General features: G+C 39.9%; 2 protein-coding genes and 1 pseudogene across 2 annotated transcripts; all 3 read right to left on the reverse strand.

The window, feature by feature from the left end:
* Positions 1-5,349: 5,349 nt before the first annotated feature.
* LOC133912282 (sucrose-phosphatase 1) lies at positions 5,350-10,491 on the reverse strand. The gene is made up of 9 exons (XM_062354946.1): positions 10,300-10,491; positions 9,097-9,165; positions 8,693-8,992; positions 8,494-8,595; positions 8,192-8,386; positions 7,814-8,101; positions 7,360-7,546; positions 5,621-5,667; positions 5,350-5,490 (listed from the first exon to the last, which is right to left on the reverse strand). The coding sequence occupies exons 2-9, from the start codon at positions 9,154-9,156 to the stop codon at positions 5,398-5,400; spliced, it is 1,272 nt and encodes a 423-aa protein (XP_062210930.1). The 5' UTR covers positions 9,157-9,165; positions 10,300-10,491; the 3' UTR covers positions 5,350-5,397.
* Positions 10,492-12,539: 2,048 nt separating this feature from the next.
* Positions 12,540-13,879, reverse strand: LOC133883332 (E2F transcription factor-like E2FE; annotated as a pseudogene).
* A 681-nt stretch (positions 13,880-14,560) lies between these two features.
* Positions 14,561-19,288, reverse strand: LOC133912291 (cyclin-L1-1-like). Its single transcript, XM_062354958.1, has 8 exons — positions 18,830-19,288; positions 17,478-17,559; positions 17,247-17,387; positions 16,851-17,017; positions 15,634-15,895; positions 15,198-15,546; positions 15,068-15,109; positions 14,561-14,977 (listed from the first exon to the last, which is right to left on the reverse strand). Exons 1-8 carry the CDS (start codon positions 18,979-18,981, stop codon positions 14,916-14,918), a joined length of 1,257 nt encoding a protein of 418 aa, XP_062210942.1. The 5' UTR covers positions 18,982-19,288; the 3' UTR covers positions 14,561-14,915.
* Between the last annotated feature and the right edge of the window lie 976 nt (positions 19,289-20,264).

Genomic DNA, 20,264 nt, shown 5'->3' on the forward strand with positions numbered 1-20,264 from the left:
TAATTCTATTTCTTCTAGCATGATATGTTGTTCTAGTGTTAGGCTTTCTCTTGCTTTATTGTTATATGTTGTCAATTGCCTAGTATGATAGGGTGTACTTCAATGCATATACATATCTTCTCATATGTGTTGTCATTAATCACCAAAAAGGGAAAGATTATAGCATCTAGGCCCCTAGGTAAGTGGTAAGTGTTTCGGTGATTAATGACAACCGTATCATTGTGACTAACAATTTGTTTCGAAGAGAATCAAAAATCTTAGTTCACAATAATAAGTGGATATTCTTGGTCCCTAAGGAGATTAAATGGTCGATCAAAGGACATGTGCATCAAGATTGAGGATCTTCTAGTTCTAAGTATCAGAAAGGAGATAAAAGACACTTAGAATAGTATATGTTTTATTGTTTTAGTCTTTTGACCGTACTATAAAGAGGGGCTAAGAGTTATAGCTTGACCTAGTTGAGTCTAGACTTAGTTTGATGCACACTTGTGAAACTCTAGCACTAGGTAGCTCATAGAAGCCCATGATTTTGATGTGAAGAAGGTAGAGCTCAAGATAAGGATGAATTGGACGAGCTCAAAAAATTTTCAGTGCATCGGATGATCCGGTCCTACCAGAAGTGATCTCACCGAAGCTTTATTTGCACAAGTCAGAGAATCATTCTATATGTTCAGTATGATCCGGTGTTCAAGTCATGTACCACTGGATGATTGTTTTTGTTGACATGGGTCCAAAAATTTTAGAAGTGTTATACCAAATGGTCTGGTGTTAGTGTGGTGAAATCACCGGACTAATTTCAGCGAAAGTGAACTTGCTTAGGAAAATGAAGTTGAACTCACTGGATGATCCGGTGATAAAGTGTGGGATCACCAGACTAATTTTTCCAGAGGCAAATTGAAGATGATATACTCACCGGATGGTCTGGTGAGTTGATTGGAGACTACACCGAAGTAATATTTTTAGAGAGGGTTACAACGGGTAGTTTTGGCTAGTCCGATATTGAGTGTTTGTTCACCGGATGGATACACCGGACTACTAACAGTACAACGGCTAATGACAGATGGCACAGTGGAGGATTGAAGTTTGAACTCACCGGATTGTCCAGTGTGAGTAAAGAGATACTCGCCGGATCATCCAGTGTTAACAGAAAAAAATAGGTGGTTAGGCAACTGCTATAATTTGGATCTCTAACCTATAAATACCCCTCCACTTAGTTTCATTCGGTTGGTTAGCGACCCAGAAAAACTCAGACACTGTGTGTGTCATCTAAAAGCAAGAAAGAGTACTTGAGTTGATTTCTAAGTCCCTAATTGAAGACTAAGGACATTTATAGTGCTTGAAGAGTAACAAGTGTGCATCTAGCTATAGTCTAGACTTGATCTTGATCAAGTGAAATTATTGGCTTGTTACTCTTGGTGGTTGGCAACATCTAGCCGGTCATGGTAATTGGAGGTGTTCTCGGTGAGCTCTTGGAGTTCTTGTGGAAGTCCCGGGAAGAGATATGTACTTAGTTTGATGCCCGCCAATCCAAAGATGGAGAAATAGCAATCATGAGGGAGCACTTAAGTCTTGGTAACTCAAGGGGGAGTGATATACTTGATGGATGCTCCAACGAGGACCAGGGGGAGTACCAACTCCTCGATACCTCGGGAAAAAATCCGTGGTCTATTGTCCATCTCTTTACTATTCTGTAATTTAATTTGAGCATTTACATTCTTGAAAGCTTTCAAATTTTGCATTTTCTTATTGTCTTTGCTTGCTTGTTTTGTTGCCCTCTCTTAGCTTATTCGTGTAGTCGCATTTCCTTTCTTCTAAGCTAAGGTTGCTATTTATTCTAGATTTCAGTAGAAGTTTTAATTGCCCAATTCACCTCCCCCTCTTGGGTCATTCGATCCTTTCACTTGTCACCAATGACCTCAATAGTGTCACCGATGACCTCAATAGTGACGGGTAAGGACTTGTCACTAATAACTAGTCATCAGTGACGCGGTCAGGATGACGGGTGTGGGACCCGTTACTTATATCCCTTACGACCCTTAACGTTTTTTCACGTAGTGACACCCACTCTATATGTTGGTGTGTCAATTAGAGGTGACGGGTCATTCTACAAAGTTTATTATTTGACCGGAGATTTACTTTCGATCTTTCTTTGTTTAGGGCATGTTAGAGATATGAATGTTGCCTATAAGACATGCACAAGTCGTCCATCTAAAGACAACCTCGCCAACAAATTGGCTCTAGATTGTCTCAGCACTTAATTGGCCCCACATCTCAGTTCATTCTTTTGTGAGTAAAGTTTACAAACCTACACAAAGATTGGATCAGTCTTCCAAAACTATATTTTTATTGACTAACTATATCCCAAAACCACACTTGAAAAAAATACACTTCTACTATCATACCGTATCAAAAAAGCTAAAAATTACACATAAATATTATTTCATATCACAAAATACACTATTCGAGTGCGGCGGCAAAACCACAGGGTGTGGCCGCGCCCACCCAAGTTCGATTCCTAGGTGTCACACACCCCCGATTTTGCCTCTAATATAGGCCCCAGACAAGGGGGTCCGGTTCTTAAAAAAACACTATTTAGGCATGATGACTTTTTCGTCGGGAACACAGCTAGGAAGGCCAAGCATATGACTATCTGTTCCCAACATGATGATACTCCCTCTAGTCATAAAAGAGTATCATTTTAGGTTGTGTGCATTTAGCATGTTTATATTTTGACCATTAATATCTTTTTGGAAATTTGATTGAACTTTTAAAAATGGTATAGCTAGATTTGTCTTGAAAAGTAGTGTTGACGTATTACCACTTTACTATATTTTTTATATAATTTATACTATTAATTAGTGGTCAAAGCAGTGTTTTTTACCGTGTGGATGTTCCAAATGACATTCTTTTGGGGATTTTTTAAAAATATTTTAAATTTTTGATTGCATATAAAGGCAAACAATTGTAAACTTTGACCATGGGAAATAAAATATAGGAAAAAGTAGAGATAAAAAGGATAAATAAATACAAAAATGTAGCTATTTAGAATATACTAGCTAAGTGCACATGCATTGTAACAAAAACAAAAATATTGGATACGGTAACATCAAATACAAATTCAATATATGGAGGTGTTGATGCATCATGGGAGCACTGTCGAACGAATACGTCAAAAGTGGTGCCATAGTTTGATTTTAGATGAGATAAAAAAAGGAGAAGAAGATTATTTACTAATTTTCCTTCTAATTTTTTCATTTATTTTTATTAGTAAAACGGGTCCTATATCCGTAGCAAGTAACGAGATGGAGAGACTGGACGATGAGGATGGATAGCAAAAGTGAGTAAATTATTCAAATTTTAAATATTTTTGTTAGATGGAAGGAGAGTAGGGAGAAGAACTGATGCGAGAATTAACTAGTGTTTTATATAGTAGAGATAGATATTTTTATTGTGCTTATATGGGCTGACCCTTTTGGTGGACGTCATCTAAACTAACTAACAACTGTTCAATTTCTTCAAATCAAACGGCCCAATTCATCAGGTAGCCCACGAAGTGCACATATGTATTTTTATTCACTTTTTCTTTCTATGTCTTGTATGTTAATCATGTGAGTTAAATTCATCATTGTTTTTTCTTTCATAATTATTCAACAATTCAAAAGAATTGATTCGATAATTTGTGAAACCTAATTCAACAATTGTAAAGACCTTACTCAACTTTTTAGAAGATATGTTCAACCGGTACGTGATTTACTGGAATAATATATTTGAATTATTGATCGAAATAATATATTCAAATATTATCTTCAAGAAGAAAAAAGATATAGTCAATGTCAATTGTGTTCTGTTGTTTTTACCATATTGAGAGATTGAAAAAATACCGAAAACTCATCCCACCCCACCCGCCGGCTAATGAGGGCTCGCCACATGTGTATCAGTTTCGCGGGGTCCCTCATCTTAGTCCACCATACCACGCCCAACCCACACCATGTCACCCTTGAACGATGACTCTAGGAAGCTGATGGAGCTGAGGGCCAGCTTGAAAAGAACCTGGGTTAGCAAAACCGTCATCAGAATTCAGAACCTGAGTTCTCCGGACTTACGGGGTAAGCGACCTGTTTCACGAGTTCGTGGATTTTCTACATGGTGAAATATAGAATTTAGCCAAAGGGGCCAAAAAAACAACTCATCCAAGAGAACAGAGAACTGGTTAACATCCTGATGGTGTATCATACTTACTTGAATTTGAGTCCTAGATTCGGCACGTGAGTCTAGCCTTCTAATCTTGTGCTACTAGGACGCACCTATGTGTACATGTGTTACGGTGTGTCCCCGATGTGAAAAAAAAAGTATTATGCAAGAGACTAAGATCATCTTTAACAGTTTTTAAAGGAATTCTCTCTGTTATTTCTTTCACCCTAGGATCTTCTCTCTTTTCCTTTCCTGAATCCCTTTGAAACAAACGATTAAAGATGAGAAAAAATAAAAAATATGGAAATGAAAAAAGAAATCAGAAAAAGAACGAAATGAAAAGAATATAGTTAGAGATTGTCTAACAGTTCATTATAGCATCGCGTCCATTGCGTTGACCTCAATCGGACGGCTCACGTTCACCAAAGCACTGTGGTATGCTTCTCTGACTTCCTCTTATGATGTTGTAGGATCCTCGTCCATACTCTGGAAGGTAGGAGCGTCGTCTCCAGGCACATTTGAGCAAGGTTCTTCCTTGCTGGCAGGAGGCAGCTGACCATCAAGCACACCAGTACTTGGATCGACAATGGTAACAATGTACTAAACATGAGTCATGAGACCTTGACTGTACAACATATATCGGTACAATGTCATCGCATTATTCATCAAAATTAGTATATACTGAGATGAATCACTTATCTTCTCATGACAGTCATTTGACGGAACATTTATATTACATAACTAATAAGGTCCTGTTTGTTTCAGCTTCGGGTTGTGGCTTTCAGCTTTTACAATCCGAAGCTGAAACAAACAGACAGCTTTTGGTTATAGCTTTTTAAAATCTGCTGGTTGGATTGTGGGAATCTGAGAAACTGGTTTTTCTCAGCTTTTGATAGGTTGTGAAAGTCCATTTTACCAAACTGTCCATCAAAGTTTTTTAGAATCTACAACCTAAAATTTTTTCACAATCCAGCTTTTTACAACCCAAATTTTCACAATCCAGCTTTTATAAACTGCTTTTCAGAATCTCTAGCTGAAACAAACAGGCCCTAAGTAGGCACCAATTTCTCACTGGATATCCTCCAGCGGGTTTTTCAGAAAAAGTTAACATTATAAACAAACAGGAAAAAGAGATTCTCTCAGACGAGCAGGTACATTATTTTATCCTCAAGAAAATTCCATTTGCTGTGGAGACGGTAAATAGGTCTAAAGCTTAGACGCCTGCTCAACCCCTGAAGAGTATCCATTGAGCCATGTCTTGTGGATGTGTGTTAGCACGAAGCCCTCAGGGGTTTCAGGCTGGCATAAGAAAAACAGAAATAGCATAGGTAAACAGCTGTTGTATGAACTTTTGCAAACATATCTGTTGCAAAAGATAAGTATGTGTACAGAAGTAAGATGGTATTTTAGCAAAACGACGACGGTGTACCTTTAAATTCAAAGCAAGACTCGACAAAGAGCACACACGCACATCACCTGGAAGTAGGAGTGCATGAAACATTCAAGTGAGAATTAATTGTGAAAAAAATAATAAAATGGGTAATTGCGGCACCCTTAGACAGGATAAAACATAAAGTAGAAAGCCACATTCAACATATTGTATGCTTTGTCCTACATTGGATAGAATTAGAGAAAAAGTCTCGTTAATGTAACTGATATATCACATGGTTGAGCTTGCATATGAACCAAATACATAAAAATAGTAGAATATGTTTAATGAAGGTACAGAAGGAGACCAAGAAATACCACGAGTTCACAAAACTGTTTTCTATTTAAATCAGTCTTTTAGACCAAGCGTGATTTATTTCGCATCCACAGCTGACCAAGCGATCAAACCAGCAGCCGCATGCACCTCCCCAGTCCCCAGTCCCCAGCTCTTCCCATGGGAACACCGGAACACATCCAGTCCCCTTCAGTTGAAATGAGATGTGGCCTTAAAAACGTACAGAGGCATGTAGCTAGAATTTTACATTCCAGGTGCTGTATGGCCTACCACTCAGAGAAACAATAGCAACATTCTTTTCTTCTTTTTTAGTGACTGAAATAATAGCAACTCTTAGAACCAAATTAAGCTGCTCTATGAACTATTATCTGTTTATTCATGCTAATCTGTAGGCCTCTTATATGGAGAAATCAGAAATACATCTGACTAAATGAAATAATGGCCATTTAAACTTGCTTGGAAATTTGTTATATGCCATTGAATGTTTGTCTCATTCCTTGTATGTCACTCATTGTCTCACTGACTAGTAGGCCCAGACTCACCTTATTAGTGACACAATGAAGGATTTTGGAAGTTCCATGGCATACGAGGAATTAATTCTCAAGACTTTGAGCACCCAAACTATTAAGTGAAAATTCTCTTTAATAAACTAGAGAAGAATTTAAACAGCTAAGGCACTAAAATGATTATCTACACTTCTCTACCACATGCATTTTATACCTACAAACCATCCACAGCAGAAAATCACAAATTCTACAGTTGAAACCAATACCCTTTTCAGTATTGTAACCCATCATAAATATGAAATTCTTTTCATCTTATTCCCATACCAAGTATCATCATGTAAACAACTATACCAACTGGATGAACCACTTAATATTTGAGAAAGATACAAGGATATGACTAATGAATGATCATCGAATACTTCCAACAATGGAGCGTACTGTTGCAAAGCACTTCATGAATCTACAATCATTTCCATCAACTAATCCTTGGCATTTACCTATCTAGTAAAAGGTTCTTTTGCGAAATAAAAATATATTATTTAGACTATACATATTACATACTTAATTAACTACATCTTCTGGCTGGATGGTAGAAGAGGAAGTCATACAACAGTCTGCACTTCATATATCATATTTGTGTTACTCCAACTGGATGAACCAGTTGTTATTTGCAGAACACATAATGATAGGACTAATGGATGAAAAATCAGAGTGTCCAACATTGGTATGTACTGTTGTAAATTTTGTATAAATATGTTATCACATTCATAAACAAATAACTGGTGCTTACAATTTTACATATTATATGGTAAAGAGATTCTTGTGATTGAAATATTGAACAGACAAACAAACTGGGAAAGGTTATTTACAGCTTGCACAAACTGAATATGATGGCTATTTTAGTTAATTTGGTTATTCTCTGTAACTATGAAGACTCACCTTCTGATTCCCACAAGTCAAATCTCACCACCCAACTGTCTGGTCCAGTTTGTGTGACAACAAGTCTGTCCACCCATGCTTGGTATTTTTTCCCTTGTTTGTCGCCATAAGATGATCCCAATAAATCAATGGATGAATGGAACGAACATTCAAGACCAGCAGGATGGATAATAACTCCATTTGCGTGCTAGCATACACAATAACAAGAAGGAATTAGTTTAAAAGCTTAACAAAACAATACTTGCGCATTACCATGTGTATTCTCTGACATTTTCTTGAAATTTAGGAAATTCTGGGAAGTTTTTAAGAATAATACTATAAATGCAAGGGAAAAATTACATGTTAGCACATATTGGCTAGACCACATGCCACTGAGACACTAGAGAGCTAGAAAATAAAACTATGAGAAAAGTTAGTTAATAAAGAAATTCAACCAGGGATGTTGTGTACTTACAGTGATGTTTTTGAAGTACTGTATAACAGAATCAGACTTTGGAACATCAGCCCTGCGCCACTTCTCATAGAGAACGTAGAACTTTACTACAGCATCTGTAGGCATGAAAGAGGCCTCCTTCGCATAAGGGAACTCCACATCTCTAGGAGAAACATTAGGACCTAGCTTGAAGTGTCCAATAGCTTGTATAATACCAGCTGCACACCTCTCAGTTGCATGAATTATCTTAGGATTATCCTTCGCATTATCTGCATACCACTGAAGTAGTTCCTCTTGGGCATTGCTGACCTAAACATTTAAAACTTTGGAGTTGCAATAAACTCATTCATTCAGTCATGAACTTTGCTAGAAACTTCATGCAATATATTGTATACTGACCATGACACCATGTACACCAGGGATGCTAAATAATTCTGCATCATTACCAGAGTCACCACAAACAAGAGTATTGTTGGGTGGCTTTCCACAGGAGTTTAACTTCTTGAGCAAATATGCAAGTGCTTGACCCTTTCCTGCTCCTTGAGGTAGTACATCAAGGTCCTGGCCACCACTGTATATTATTTTCGCATCTAGCTGTTTTCAAGAAATAAAGAAGTCAATCAGAATATGAAATCAAAACATAAACAGAAGAAATTTTTCAAAAAGCAAAACACAATGTTATAAGACGCATGCTGTCTCACCCCACGTTTCTCCAACTTCTTGGAAAGAGACTTTATCACTTCTGGAGCAGTCTTCTTGTCAACAAAAAAGCTGACCTTGTGTGGACGCTGTTCTGTCTCTGGCTGTATCCATGCAAATGTACAACAATAAAGCACAATTAGTTTTACAATCAAAATGAATATAAATATAGAGAGCAGCCATGCAAGTAATCTAACGTGCCTGAAGCTTCAGCTCAGCAAAGCTTGCAGTTTCCTCTACAACAATATTCCTGTCCCACTTATTGTTCAGATATTCTTCCCAGCCGTCATCAGGAACCATTGCCTCACCATATGTTATCTCAGTGCCCACAGACATGATGGTGATGTCTGGAGTCAGCATAGGCTTCTCTTTCCTCAATTCCTTATACAGAGTAGGCGATCTTCCAGTCGAAAAGACAAGTAGAGAATCCTGACAGTAAACAGATTCCCACAGGGCACTGAACCTAAGCAAGGACAGGTTCTCCTCGTCATGATGATCAACCTGCAAATTTTAGACGCCCGAAAAGAATCAACATTAAAAGTACATAAAGAAACCCTTAATTAGGTCAGGAAAAATCCAGGATATGAGTTGAAAGACACACATACCATTGTATGGTCAAGATCTGAAACAATCATTAGACGTGCAGAACCATTGAGCTTATCCATTTTAGCAACCTGTAAAGAAGATGGTTATGAACAGTAATTGGAAATTCCGTTTATGGCGTTGGCATCATTTCCAAATCATGAACTGATAACTTCACAAATCGTCAAAGTATAAGGTGAAAAGTGTTCCTAGATGGCATCCCCAACAACTGGTATCTTTTAGCTTGTCATAATTTTTACACCTTCATTGAATCTCAATTTCAACTTGCATTGTCTTGAGACACTTGTAACTATTGCCCTCAACTTCATCCAGGAATGTACTCAAGAAAGCATATTTGTGACACCAGCTTAGGATATACTAAAATACAGAGCCCTCCAGTCCAGTTTTACAAGAATATGGGCCTGTTTGGTTGCTGCCCTTGTCGGGATGCGTGAGCAAAATAGATGCCTGCTCTCAGGCATGAGGAGAAAGAAGATGTTTGGTGGGACAGAAAGAGGAGGACTAAGGCGCGAGCGCGAGCACAAGCACGAGCGAGACGCGCGAGTTCAGGCGCTCGATTTCGGACGCCTGAGCCTGAGCTCGTTGCCCGAGTCCGGCAGCACATCAGGGCACCAACCAAACACTACTTGGGAGCTCTCAGGAACAAGCTCAGGCCAGGCAATTTGACGAGGGCAGCAACCAAACAAGCCCTATATCTCTTATCGGGAAAACTAGATCCTTAAATCAGAGAAGTATGTAAATTAAGTAATTCTATTACTTTGCACAGCAAAGACATGATAGGCGAGGTGAAAAGTCACTGCTCCTAAAATCTTTTACACTGAAACGTTTCAGTTCAGTTCAAATCGATGGGCACGAGCCATCCAATCCAATCATCAAGAAGTAATTCCAGAACGAAAATACCAAAACGGGCAAAGAAATCAAAATTACAAAGCTGCGGTAATGAGCTCGGAATTTCGTGGCAGCTCTAATTCCAACCACTGATCTTGAGCGGCCAGCACTATGCGTCAGAAGAGCACGGCAGAGCGCGACAGGGCCGCACATGACGCGCACGGCGGGGGAGGGGGGATTCAGTCGAAGCCCGAAAATTTTGGAAAATAAACTGATTCCGCGATCAGTTGTCCACTCCGCATCAAGGAAAACGAGAAGATTCAGAACAAACGATTCCATCCGAGCAGGGCAGGGCAGGGCAGCCAGGGATTCCTTACCGACGAGAGCAGAGATGGATCCGAGCCCGACCGGATCCGGATGGGGGCGTGCTCGGCGCGGAGAATGGAGATGGGAGTGCGATCCCACTTCGTTGGCGCTTGTTTCGGGGGTAATCGGGCGGCCGCTTTTTCTTTCGTTGGTTTTTATTTGTGCGCTGCGGTTGGGAGGAAAATCGATTCGATAGTGGCGAGGACGCGCCACCCGTCCGTCCATCCCCTATCGGCACGGAACGGCCCAAGATTCGATGCCACATCTCCAGCCAGATGCCAATAATGCCACCCATAGAAAATAAAGCTACGCATTTTGGCTTAACATTTCCATAGACTGTTGAAACGAAAATATAAATATTAGATATAGTATAAATTCAAAATATAGAGATGTGAATGTGTTATGAGAGTATCATCGAACGAATACATCTGATTTCATAATTTGATTTTCTGATGGGATCCGAAAAATAAGAAGATTATTTACTAATTTCTCTCTTAATTTATTTATTTATTTTTATTAGTAAAACGAATCTCATATCTGTAGCCGGTAATGAGATAAGGAGGTTAGAGGATAAGAGTGGATGACAAAAGTTGATAAATTATTCAAATGTTAGGATTTTTCTTAAACTTGTCAAATATTTGTGCGTTGCAATGAGAATAAAAAAAATCATATAATAATGTAACTAGTTGAATGTCCATGCGTTGCAATAAGAACTAAAAAATTTCACGTAATAATATAGTTAACTAGATGAATCTAATACAAAATATTACCATACAACCAATCAGCAAAAAATACATCCGATTTTTTTATAGCTCAAGGTAAACTCATTATAAGATATTTATTCGAGAGAGTAGAAATTGCTATACAGTCATGCACTCACACTTGCAACTGCTAAGCTCCACAATCATGCTAGCAACTTAGCAAATGTTTTGCATCTTGATTAGCCTCCTCATCAAAAACCTAATATTTGACAACATAATTGATGCCATCATGTATGAGTGAAGAAAGGGAAGGGATGTAACCGAAATAAGATAACACAAAGTAAAGGAACTGAATTCAGTAGAGAATCTGTTAAGCTATATGACATTATCCGCACACGTCTTAGCAAGTGAATTCAGGCAGACAATCTATTAAGATATTTGCCATTACATGTAATAGGCAAAGACCATATTTTTATCTTTCGATAAGAATATTAAAATATAGCAGGAGATGTTTGTTCAATGTAACTATAACCAGTGTAGTGCATGCTCCTCATATACCGGTGGTAATTAACATATGGTCAACTAAAGATGAAAAGGGCTTGTGCGCATTATATTAGTCTTTCAAAATTTGAAGAGTGGTCTAAAAAATAAAAAGAACCAAATATGATTTCTGGTTGATTGAGATATAATAACAGCATGCCCACACATTTTGCTGCAGGCCTTAGCCAAGTAAGAGAACAGCGGGTCAAAAGAAAATAGACAAAATCAGGAAGGGAAACCACAGCAATCACCAAACACAAGAAAAGAACAAAAACCAGAAAATCGTAGTCTATTTTTAATATATGCTTGATTCCTATATCTTTCAAAAACTATACATACTATACAAACCCGTGCTTTCATTGTTTCATTACAAGACCCCATTTTTATCTTTTAAATGGGAATATTAAAATCTAGCAGTAGATAAATGTTGAATGAAACTAACATCATAAATATTACCTCACTTTGCTTCATATATTGAAAACGGATGAGAAAGTTATGATAAGGGCTAATATGTGCTTACAGAAGATAATATGTATTAGCATCTAGGATATCACATCTAGGATAAAGACCTAGTATACAATTGTTCAAAATTATCTGCGTTCAAACTTGGTACCACACTACAACCAACTAAACCTCATTGCATAGTTGTGACGAGCTCTGAACTACATGAATTTAGTCCGTTGCTTCAAAATGTAATGGTAGCTATTCTGGAACTTACAAAGAAGAAATCTAATAGGAAGAGAGGAATTTAACTTCCATGAAAAAGTGCATAAATAAGGAGAGAGATGGAAATACATCAGGATCCTCAAAGGAAAATTCAGGGACCCAAGAAAAGAAGAAAGGAATCAGACATCATCGTCGAAGTATATTTCAAGCTATAACATTGTTAGCATTATTGAAGCACTGCAACCACTAAACAACCAATCATCTTCATGTTAATCATATCCACGCACTCGTTTCAACCAAACCTTCCGAGCTTACGCACATAAACATAAGAGTCACCAAGAAAATCATAAGAAATGCAAGTACTGACTTCTCATATTGCTCTCTACATGTTCCTCTCCAAGGAGTAGCCGTGTAGCTTCATCAAGTGAGATCATCTCAACTTGCACCCAATACAAGCCCCATTACAATAAACCACAAAGGACAATACCCCCATTGAGATTAACTACAGGGACAATTGTTGATCACCTCCATGGTGAGGAAGAGCTTGACAAAATTCTAAGTGAGTAGTCCAAGCGACTTCTCCTTCCTATGATATGCAAATACAACACCCAAAAGATAAAACTTTAGGTCTCCGCACATAAACATAAGAGTCACCAGGAAAAACAGTACGACAAGATCATGGCGAAGCAGCTATACCAGATTTGAGCCGGCAGCAGGGTGCATCAGGCTTATCAGACAAATTGTCCACTGCTTGGCTGAGCTTCTCGCTCTCGACATCCTCATCATCGTCAACCAATTTATCATCATATGAGGCCTTTGCAATCATAAAACCCAGAGATACTTGTTCTATCAGTAGCAAGAAATTTGTAGCACGGCCAGTGGCAAACAAATCAAGTAGAAAAAATCCAACATTAGTAGCAGATGATTCCTCCAGAGGCAGTGCCACTGTTGAACCAGACAGTTCACTCAATGCCCTCTCCTGATCAAAATAAAAGAATAAAAGGGGGAACCGTTAATAATCTTGCTGGAATTCGGAGGTCAAACTCAAATTTGGTGGAAAAGAACAGGGGATGCAATCCAAACCTTGAGTTCCTTCAGCGTAGCAGGGACTCCCTCGAAGCCAAGCCATGCATACCGATTCTTGGCCCTCCTCACAAGAATCCGCAAGATGTTCCCCGAGCCCCAAGTGTTAAAACAGGAGAGCACATCGAGATTTGGAACAACGAGAAAGATAATTGCGTGCCAAGAACAAGAGCAAGGAAATCAAGCCTCACCCCGATGCTCTCGAGCACATTGATGATGTTGTAGATCCAGCATCGCTCGACATCGAGTTGCTTGGCCGTGTCGTCAACCCCACCGCCTCCACGTCCTCCCGGTCGTACAGCGCCACCAAGCTACAACCTCGCAGCATGAGAAGGAACCCTAAGTTAAAGAACCAAATGTCAAGAGCATCCTGCACCAATTAAGGCGAGAGAGGAATAGAGCCTTACTTGGAGCAAAGCAAACCGAGCGACTTCTGCTTGCGGCTGTACGCGTGGCGGCGGCAGGAGCGCCCCACGCCAGTGCCGACGTCAGCTCCCTTCACGGCCACCTGGGGAGCCATCGACAGGGGTGAGGGTGGGGTGGGGGCTGCGCGGGCGCCGGCGCCGGAGGAGGAGGGCCTGGTGGTGGCAGAGGCGTCCATCGCAGGCGCACGAGCTCGAAGGGTTCTTTTTATCAGAGCTCAGAGGGTTTGGTTGAAGTGGCGGAGAGGAAAAGGAGGGAATCCCTTGTCACGTGGGGGAGAGTATGACGTGGAGGTAGGACACATGACGATGCGAGAACCATTATGTATTTTTTAAGTAAGTAGAAATGAGAGGTGGATATGAGAAGAGGTGACGTGAGAACTAACTCGTGTTTTATATAGTAGAGACTACACGTCTAATGATTCCACAACCAATCTCTAGTCATATGAAATTTATGTTTTCACAAACTATAAAAAGCTATACATCATAGAAATATATGAGATATGTAAATGGGTCGCAGCTGTTGTAAGGCCAAATTATTTTATAGTTCTGTGAAATGTGTGTGCATTTTGCACTAGGGTTTCTTAAAAAAAGTTTATGTTAAATATGGTGCCAAATTTGTTCTTAAATATTCAATACCAAATTAGTGTTTTAGATTACTTTTCATAAACAAATATCTTGCTTCGGTGCTGTATTTCTTTATTAAAACTATCTCCATGGTAAAGCCGAGGGTAAAAGAAAGCACTAGTATTAGGATTACATCACCACTAGGTGTTTACAAGACATGTCACGACTATGCATTATCATGGATGCCACTTCGCACATGAGATCTCGTCGAATTATTAGCAATCAAAACCTGAAGTCGCACAAATCCCTGACACTCCTCGTAGCAGAGGCTTGTATTTTATAATTTCAACAAGGTATTCACAAGCAACACGAACGTTTACCAAAACATTCCACGAGCTCCGTTACAATGCCAATTTAACACGGCAATGCAATGGTGCACGCCGGCCAATAGCTTCTTGTCCACTATCTACAAATTCAAGTTGCCCACAGCTCTGTATAGCTAGATTGTCTTGCATGTTACAAAATCCAGTTGCAAAAATAATGGAGACAAGGGAAACATGGCCTGGAGTGCCATTCGCATGTACAGTGCAACACGACTGATGAGATGATACCCGCACTAGTGGTCTCCATGCAGCTAGTTCAGCTTGATCAATGGTGCCTGTGCCGATCTTTTTCACGAGACGAGTGCGAACTGTAGTAGTCACCCCTGTCTAAAAACATAACAAAAAAGCAAGATAAGAAACATAAACTCCAAGTAAAACAAAATGGGGCCATGAAGAGAGGCTGCTGTGCAAATATACCTCGTGATGAGTGGCGCCTTGACTTCTCCTTGTCCGAATATCCTGCATTGGAGGGGCATCATGTCATATGAGAATAACATAGCATGCTTCAAACAGGATAACGAAAAATCAGGTTGGTTCATGGCAATACCTGAACTTTTGTCCCTAGAACGGTGCCTCCGACCCCTCTCGTGATCGGAGCCACGGCCCCTGCTATCACGATCAGAGTCCCTACCCTTGCCATCATGGGGCCCTCTTGATCTATCTCTTTCTCTTTCTCTTTCCCGACTCCGGTCAACATTGGACTCTGACTTCTCACCCTTCGAGTTCACAGTGAGGTCTTCTTTTCCATTGAGTTCAACAGGCAATGGCTTACCTTCGTCGTCACTTTTTTCTTTCACCTTGTTTGATCCAGCCTTAGTCACTGAATCCTTCTCCTGGCTAGAACCTGAGGGTATAGGGGTACCCTTATCACTAGCAACAGCATTTGCTGGACTTTCCTGCAGATAAATGCAAATAGATTCAATAATCATTCTTACAAAATAAACTCCATGTGTCCAATCATTTTGAGTGGTATTCTTTATTACCTTTGAAGCCTGTGAATCAGAGGTCCTTCTAACAGTAAAGGAATCATTATCTTTATACACTGGTATGTATTGTGCCTTGGGGAGGCTGTAGAGGTGAGCAAGAACTCTGCAAACTTCCTGAATTCCTGCTTCATCAGCATCAAAGACAGTCCACCAAGGAGGGTCTTCCGGGAGGGGAACACGGTGCCTCCTAGCTGCAGCATACACAACTCCACATGCTACTACTTCACTCTTGAATCGTACACAGAGAGTTGTCCGCAAGCTGATATACAAAATATAGATTGAAGATATTAGTGAAGTGCATATCTAACTGCAAAAGGCACAATAACAAGCCAAAAGACTTTGAATCTCTGTTGAAGAAAAGTGTGCCATGAGCAAAATAAATTGTAGATCCCTAAATGTGTCACAACGTGCGGTGCAGAGGCGTTGGTACAAGGCTCTTGCAGTCTTTCAAATCACTTTGGTTTGTGACTCTCAGAGCTCATTATTCTGAGATGTCTAGTTGTATGTCATCCTGAAAAGGCAAACGTTGTTCACTGATTTGAGCTGATCTTTTTTTTTCAGTTTATTTTTTTATTTACCCCTTTATCTTTTGTACAATTGTTTTTGTTGATATATTTGTAGTGCTATCTTCTTCCTACTGTTTGCCATTCCCCCAACGAAGAAAAATAAGTAAAGGATTTGTCAATACTCAATACAACATTACAGCTATCATCTACATGTCATGGATAGAAAATCTATGTCTACATGGATTACAGGAACTTGATGACAGCGATGTGGTTCACAATAGGATAGAAATTGCACTAGCACAAGTTATGGGACTGAAATCGATACTCACAAGCTTAGTAAGGTTGCAAAGAATAAAATAATCAACAGTTGCACTTGCCCAAACATGCACATTGCAGAATAAATGGGAAAAGCCTCTGGAGAATATGATATTAACAAAACATAGCATTTCAAGGATGTGGCTGTTATACAGTTGTACCAACACATGACATTTGTGTCTAATGGGAAAGGTAATAGTGAATGAAATTTTTAGGTAAATATATTACAAACCAACATTCATGTTGAGGTAGTGTAACAAAGTCACAAACAACCAAGTGAAATATTACCTCCTCCATACAACAAAAAATAATAAGCAGAACGCATTGTAACCCATACGTGCAACAACAATTTTAACTACATTAAGATAGATAATCTAGGATCTGACGAAGTACCTATCGTTGGCAAGGTTCCATGCCTCTTGTGTCAGCTCAGGGGCTTCAAGTGTTGCAAGGTAGTTTGATATGAACTTATGGGGGTGTTCGACATGGCAAATAAACCCCATCTCCTTTAACAGATGTCGTTCTGTCCTTATCAGGTCGTGCCTCAGTTCTGAATATTTCTGTAACAAAGATCACAGTTACAGCTTTAGCATAATCATCCATGAAGTTAACATGAATTTTCTTCGAAAAGAAGTAAATCAACAACACAATAAGGTACATCATTAGGAATGAGAAAACAAATGATAGCAATGATTCTAACTTTTTCCTGCTATAAATATCAAGCATAAAGGTGTGGGAAGGCTTGAAGAAAAAAGGAACTTTAATTATGTTTAGCTGAACAAAATATACCTTTGAAAAGACATCTAAGTGTTCAATTGGCAAGTTTTCTCGTCTACATTCCATTCTGTGGAAGACAAAGATAATATACTTTGATTTCCTTGGACTCTCCTCCAACTTCCCTGCCAGCCAAACACAGCTAGCAGCAACTCTCTGCACCGCACAAACAAACAGACCCTTTAGTTCAACTCAGAAAAGTCTAAGAATGGTTCAATCAGAGTAACTGCAGAAAAAGATATTTACCTTAACACTAAATCGAACAAATGATTTTTTGCAGTAAAAGCGATGGAACAATACTTGCGCCGTGGCCATCACTGCTTGTGGTCTTTGGTGAGTAAAGGAATCCACAAAATATATAAATTTTAAGATATGCACAGAAAAACTAAATTTAGAGAGAAAGGGTCCAGCTATGTTCAAGCTACATAGAAAATGGTAAAAAAAAAATTGAAACCCCCCAATATAACTTTCTATTCTGTAGTAAAAAACTGCCAATAACACTAAAACAGTGAAAAATCATTATGATAACCTCAAATCGTCCATAATGAAAACAAAGTTTGCACTTCAGTATATCATTTATAATGGAGCTTCATCTATATTGCTTTCTGCGGTGCTAAATTAAATTGAAGATGGCATCAACTCTCTATATTCTTCCATCTTCTTTTTTCTTGTTTCTTTTTTATTTTTATGGTTATCCTGGCAGGCAGAATCTAAGATGGTGTAACGACAAAAAAAAACAGAATAATAGTCTAGCAACACACTGTTAACCAAAAGTACCATTTTATTCAGCATAGCATTGTATTTCATTGACCAGGATAAACCATGCAACAACGGACAAATAATAGCTAACAGATCTGGATAATAGATACCGATCCAGAACCATATCATCCTAGCCTAACAAACACAGCAAAAGTGCACATCTCACAGTTGGTATTGAACAACATCTTAGTGACATGAGCAGAAGCTAATTCTACAAATAAAATGGCTACCCAGAAAGAAATGCAGAGGCAGATAAAACTCATCCTCTGACAACTCATCACTTATCAGGTATTCAGCTTAGTTAAGCAAGAAAGGTACTCCTTTACTGCTACAATGTAACAAACCAAGTAATTAAGCAGATTAGTTACAGATGCGTGACTCGTCTACAAGCATTTTCTTCCACAGAAAGGCCCAATTTGCAACCTACAACAACAACATTGCAACCTAAATATGTGTACACGTTCCCACATAAGGTGGAGGACCCGAAAGCATCCAGCAACTGAACTCGAAGATAGTTACCATTTTCTTAGGTTAGATGGAGAATTCGAAAATGGAATCACCTCATTGACCCAGAACACTAACGGAACCCACAAATCTAAGGAGCCAAAAAACCTAATCCCAAGCGAAATCAATCGAATTAAGACTAAAAGCAAGCAAATAACCCAACAAACGCCACTTGAACGAGCTCAATTAGTAATAGGTCTTCCAACGGAAGCTAATTACCAAACCCTAGGAAACTTGAGAAACACCCTAAGGCCCTAACGATTGGATTTGGACAGAGAGAGGAGGCCGGGAGAGGGTGGGTGCGGGAGCGAGAGGGACGATAGAGAAGAGGATACAGCCTGAGGAGGATTCCGCTCTCCTGGACGAGGTCGCAGCCGTAGACGCGGAGAGCGGTCTCGGTGGCCTCGTCGATCCCATCCTTGCGCGACGGCGAGTCCCGCAGCTGCTCGTCCGTCAAGTAGAACGTGTCGATCGCCGTGTAGATCATCCTCTACTTGGGCCGCCTCGCCACCCTTGGTCCCCAGCCGCCTCACCGCCCACCTCTACTCGGGCCGGAGCCGCCCCCGCGCGCCGCCAGGGCGACGGTCGCTGCAGCGATGCGACACGCGGCAGCGGCGGGGAGGAGACTGGTGCGATGGGGAGGGGCAGGGTGAGGGCACGAAAGCGGCGGCGGTTGTAGATGGTCGGAAGAAAGAGTGCGCCGGAGAAGGGGATGAAACCAAGCTCGCGAGCTGCGGCCTGCGGGTGCTCGTGTCGATTTGGAGTGGAGGTGGCTGTATCTATGGGCGATCTGGTCCGTCCGTTTGAAAGCAACGTCCAGGATTCGAGTCCGGGGAAAGAGGGGCAAAGAGGCTTCCGAGCACTACCATGGTGCTCACGGCCCACCTGGTCGGTGCTGGTGATCGATCAAGTCAACACGCAAACGGCGTATTGATCACCATCCTGAGCATGTTGTGCGGTCGCTGAGCTGCGACATGGATGTATCACGCATCCGTCTCATTACAACTAGTTTGTTTGTTGAGTTTCTGCTGAAATACCCTTTCCATTCTCAAATAGAAGCAAGACAGATGTGATATTATATAATTCATTTACTTTCTTCTACGGTTCTTGATATTATTATTTCACATGAAAGAAAATTTATTATCTTTCTTATAAGTTTGGTATGCTTGTTAAGAAGATAGAGCCACCATTCCTCGTGGATATGACAAAACACTAACATTCTAGGAGAAAGACTATAGCTAACATTGCACGTGCGAAGCAGCGTAGCTCGGTTGGCTTGGCCTTCCATTGTGGAGCCAGCTCACCTGGGATCGATCCCATGATATCACATCCTATTATAAGGCCTCTAAAGAAGGCTCCGGACAAAAGGTACCGGTGTTAAAGAAAAAGCTAATATTGCACGTGTGATAGTTTACTCAGTGGCCTTGAAATTTGATTGGCAATCAGAGTGTTAGAAAAGAGTTCACTATCCACTGCGAGTAGTTACTTCATAATTCATTCTACCTTCTCGTCGGCTTCTTGATATTATTATTTCACATGAAAGAAAAAAATATTATCTTTCATATACATTTGGTATGCTTGTTAACCATATGAATATTTATTGATATAAGATAGAGCCATCATTCCTTGCGAACATGACAAAACACTAACATTCTAGGTGAAAGACTATAACTAACATTGCACATATGGTAGTTTACTCAGTGACCCCGAAATTTGATTGGCAATCAGAGTGTTAGAAAATAGTTCACTATCCACGGCGACTATGTCAGG

The sequence above is a fragment of the Phragmites australis genome, chromosome 1 (genome assembly GCF_958298935.1).
Source record: "Phragmites australis chromosome 1, lpPhrAust1.1, whole genome shotgun sequence".
Lineage (NCBI taxonomy): Eukaryota > Viridiplantae > Streptophyta > Magnoliopsida > Poales > Poaceae > Phragmites > Phragmites australis.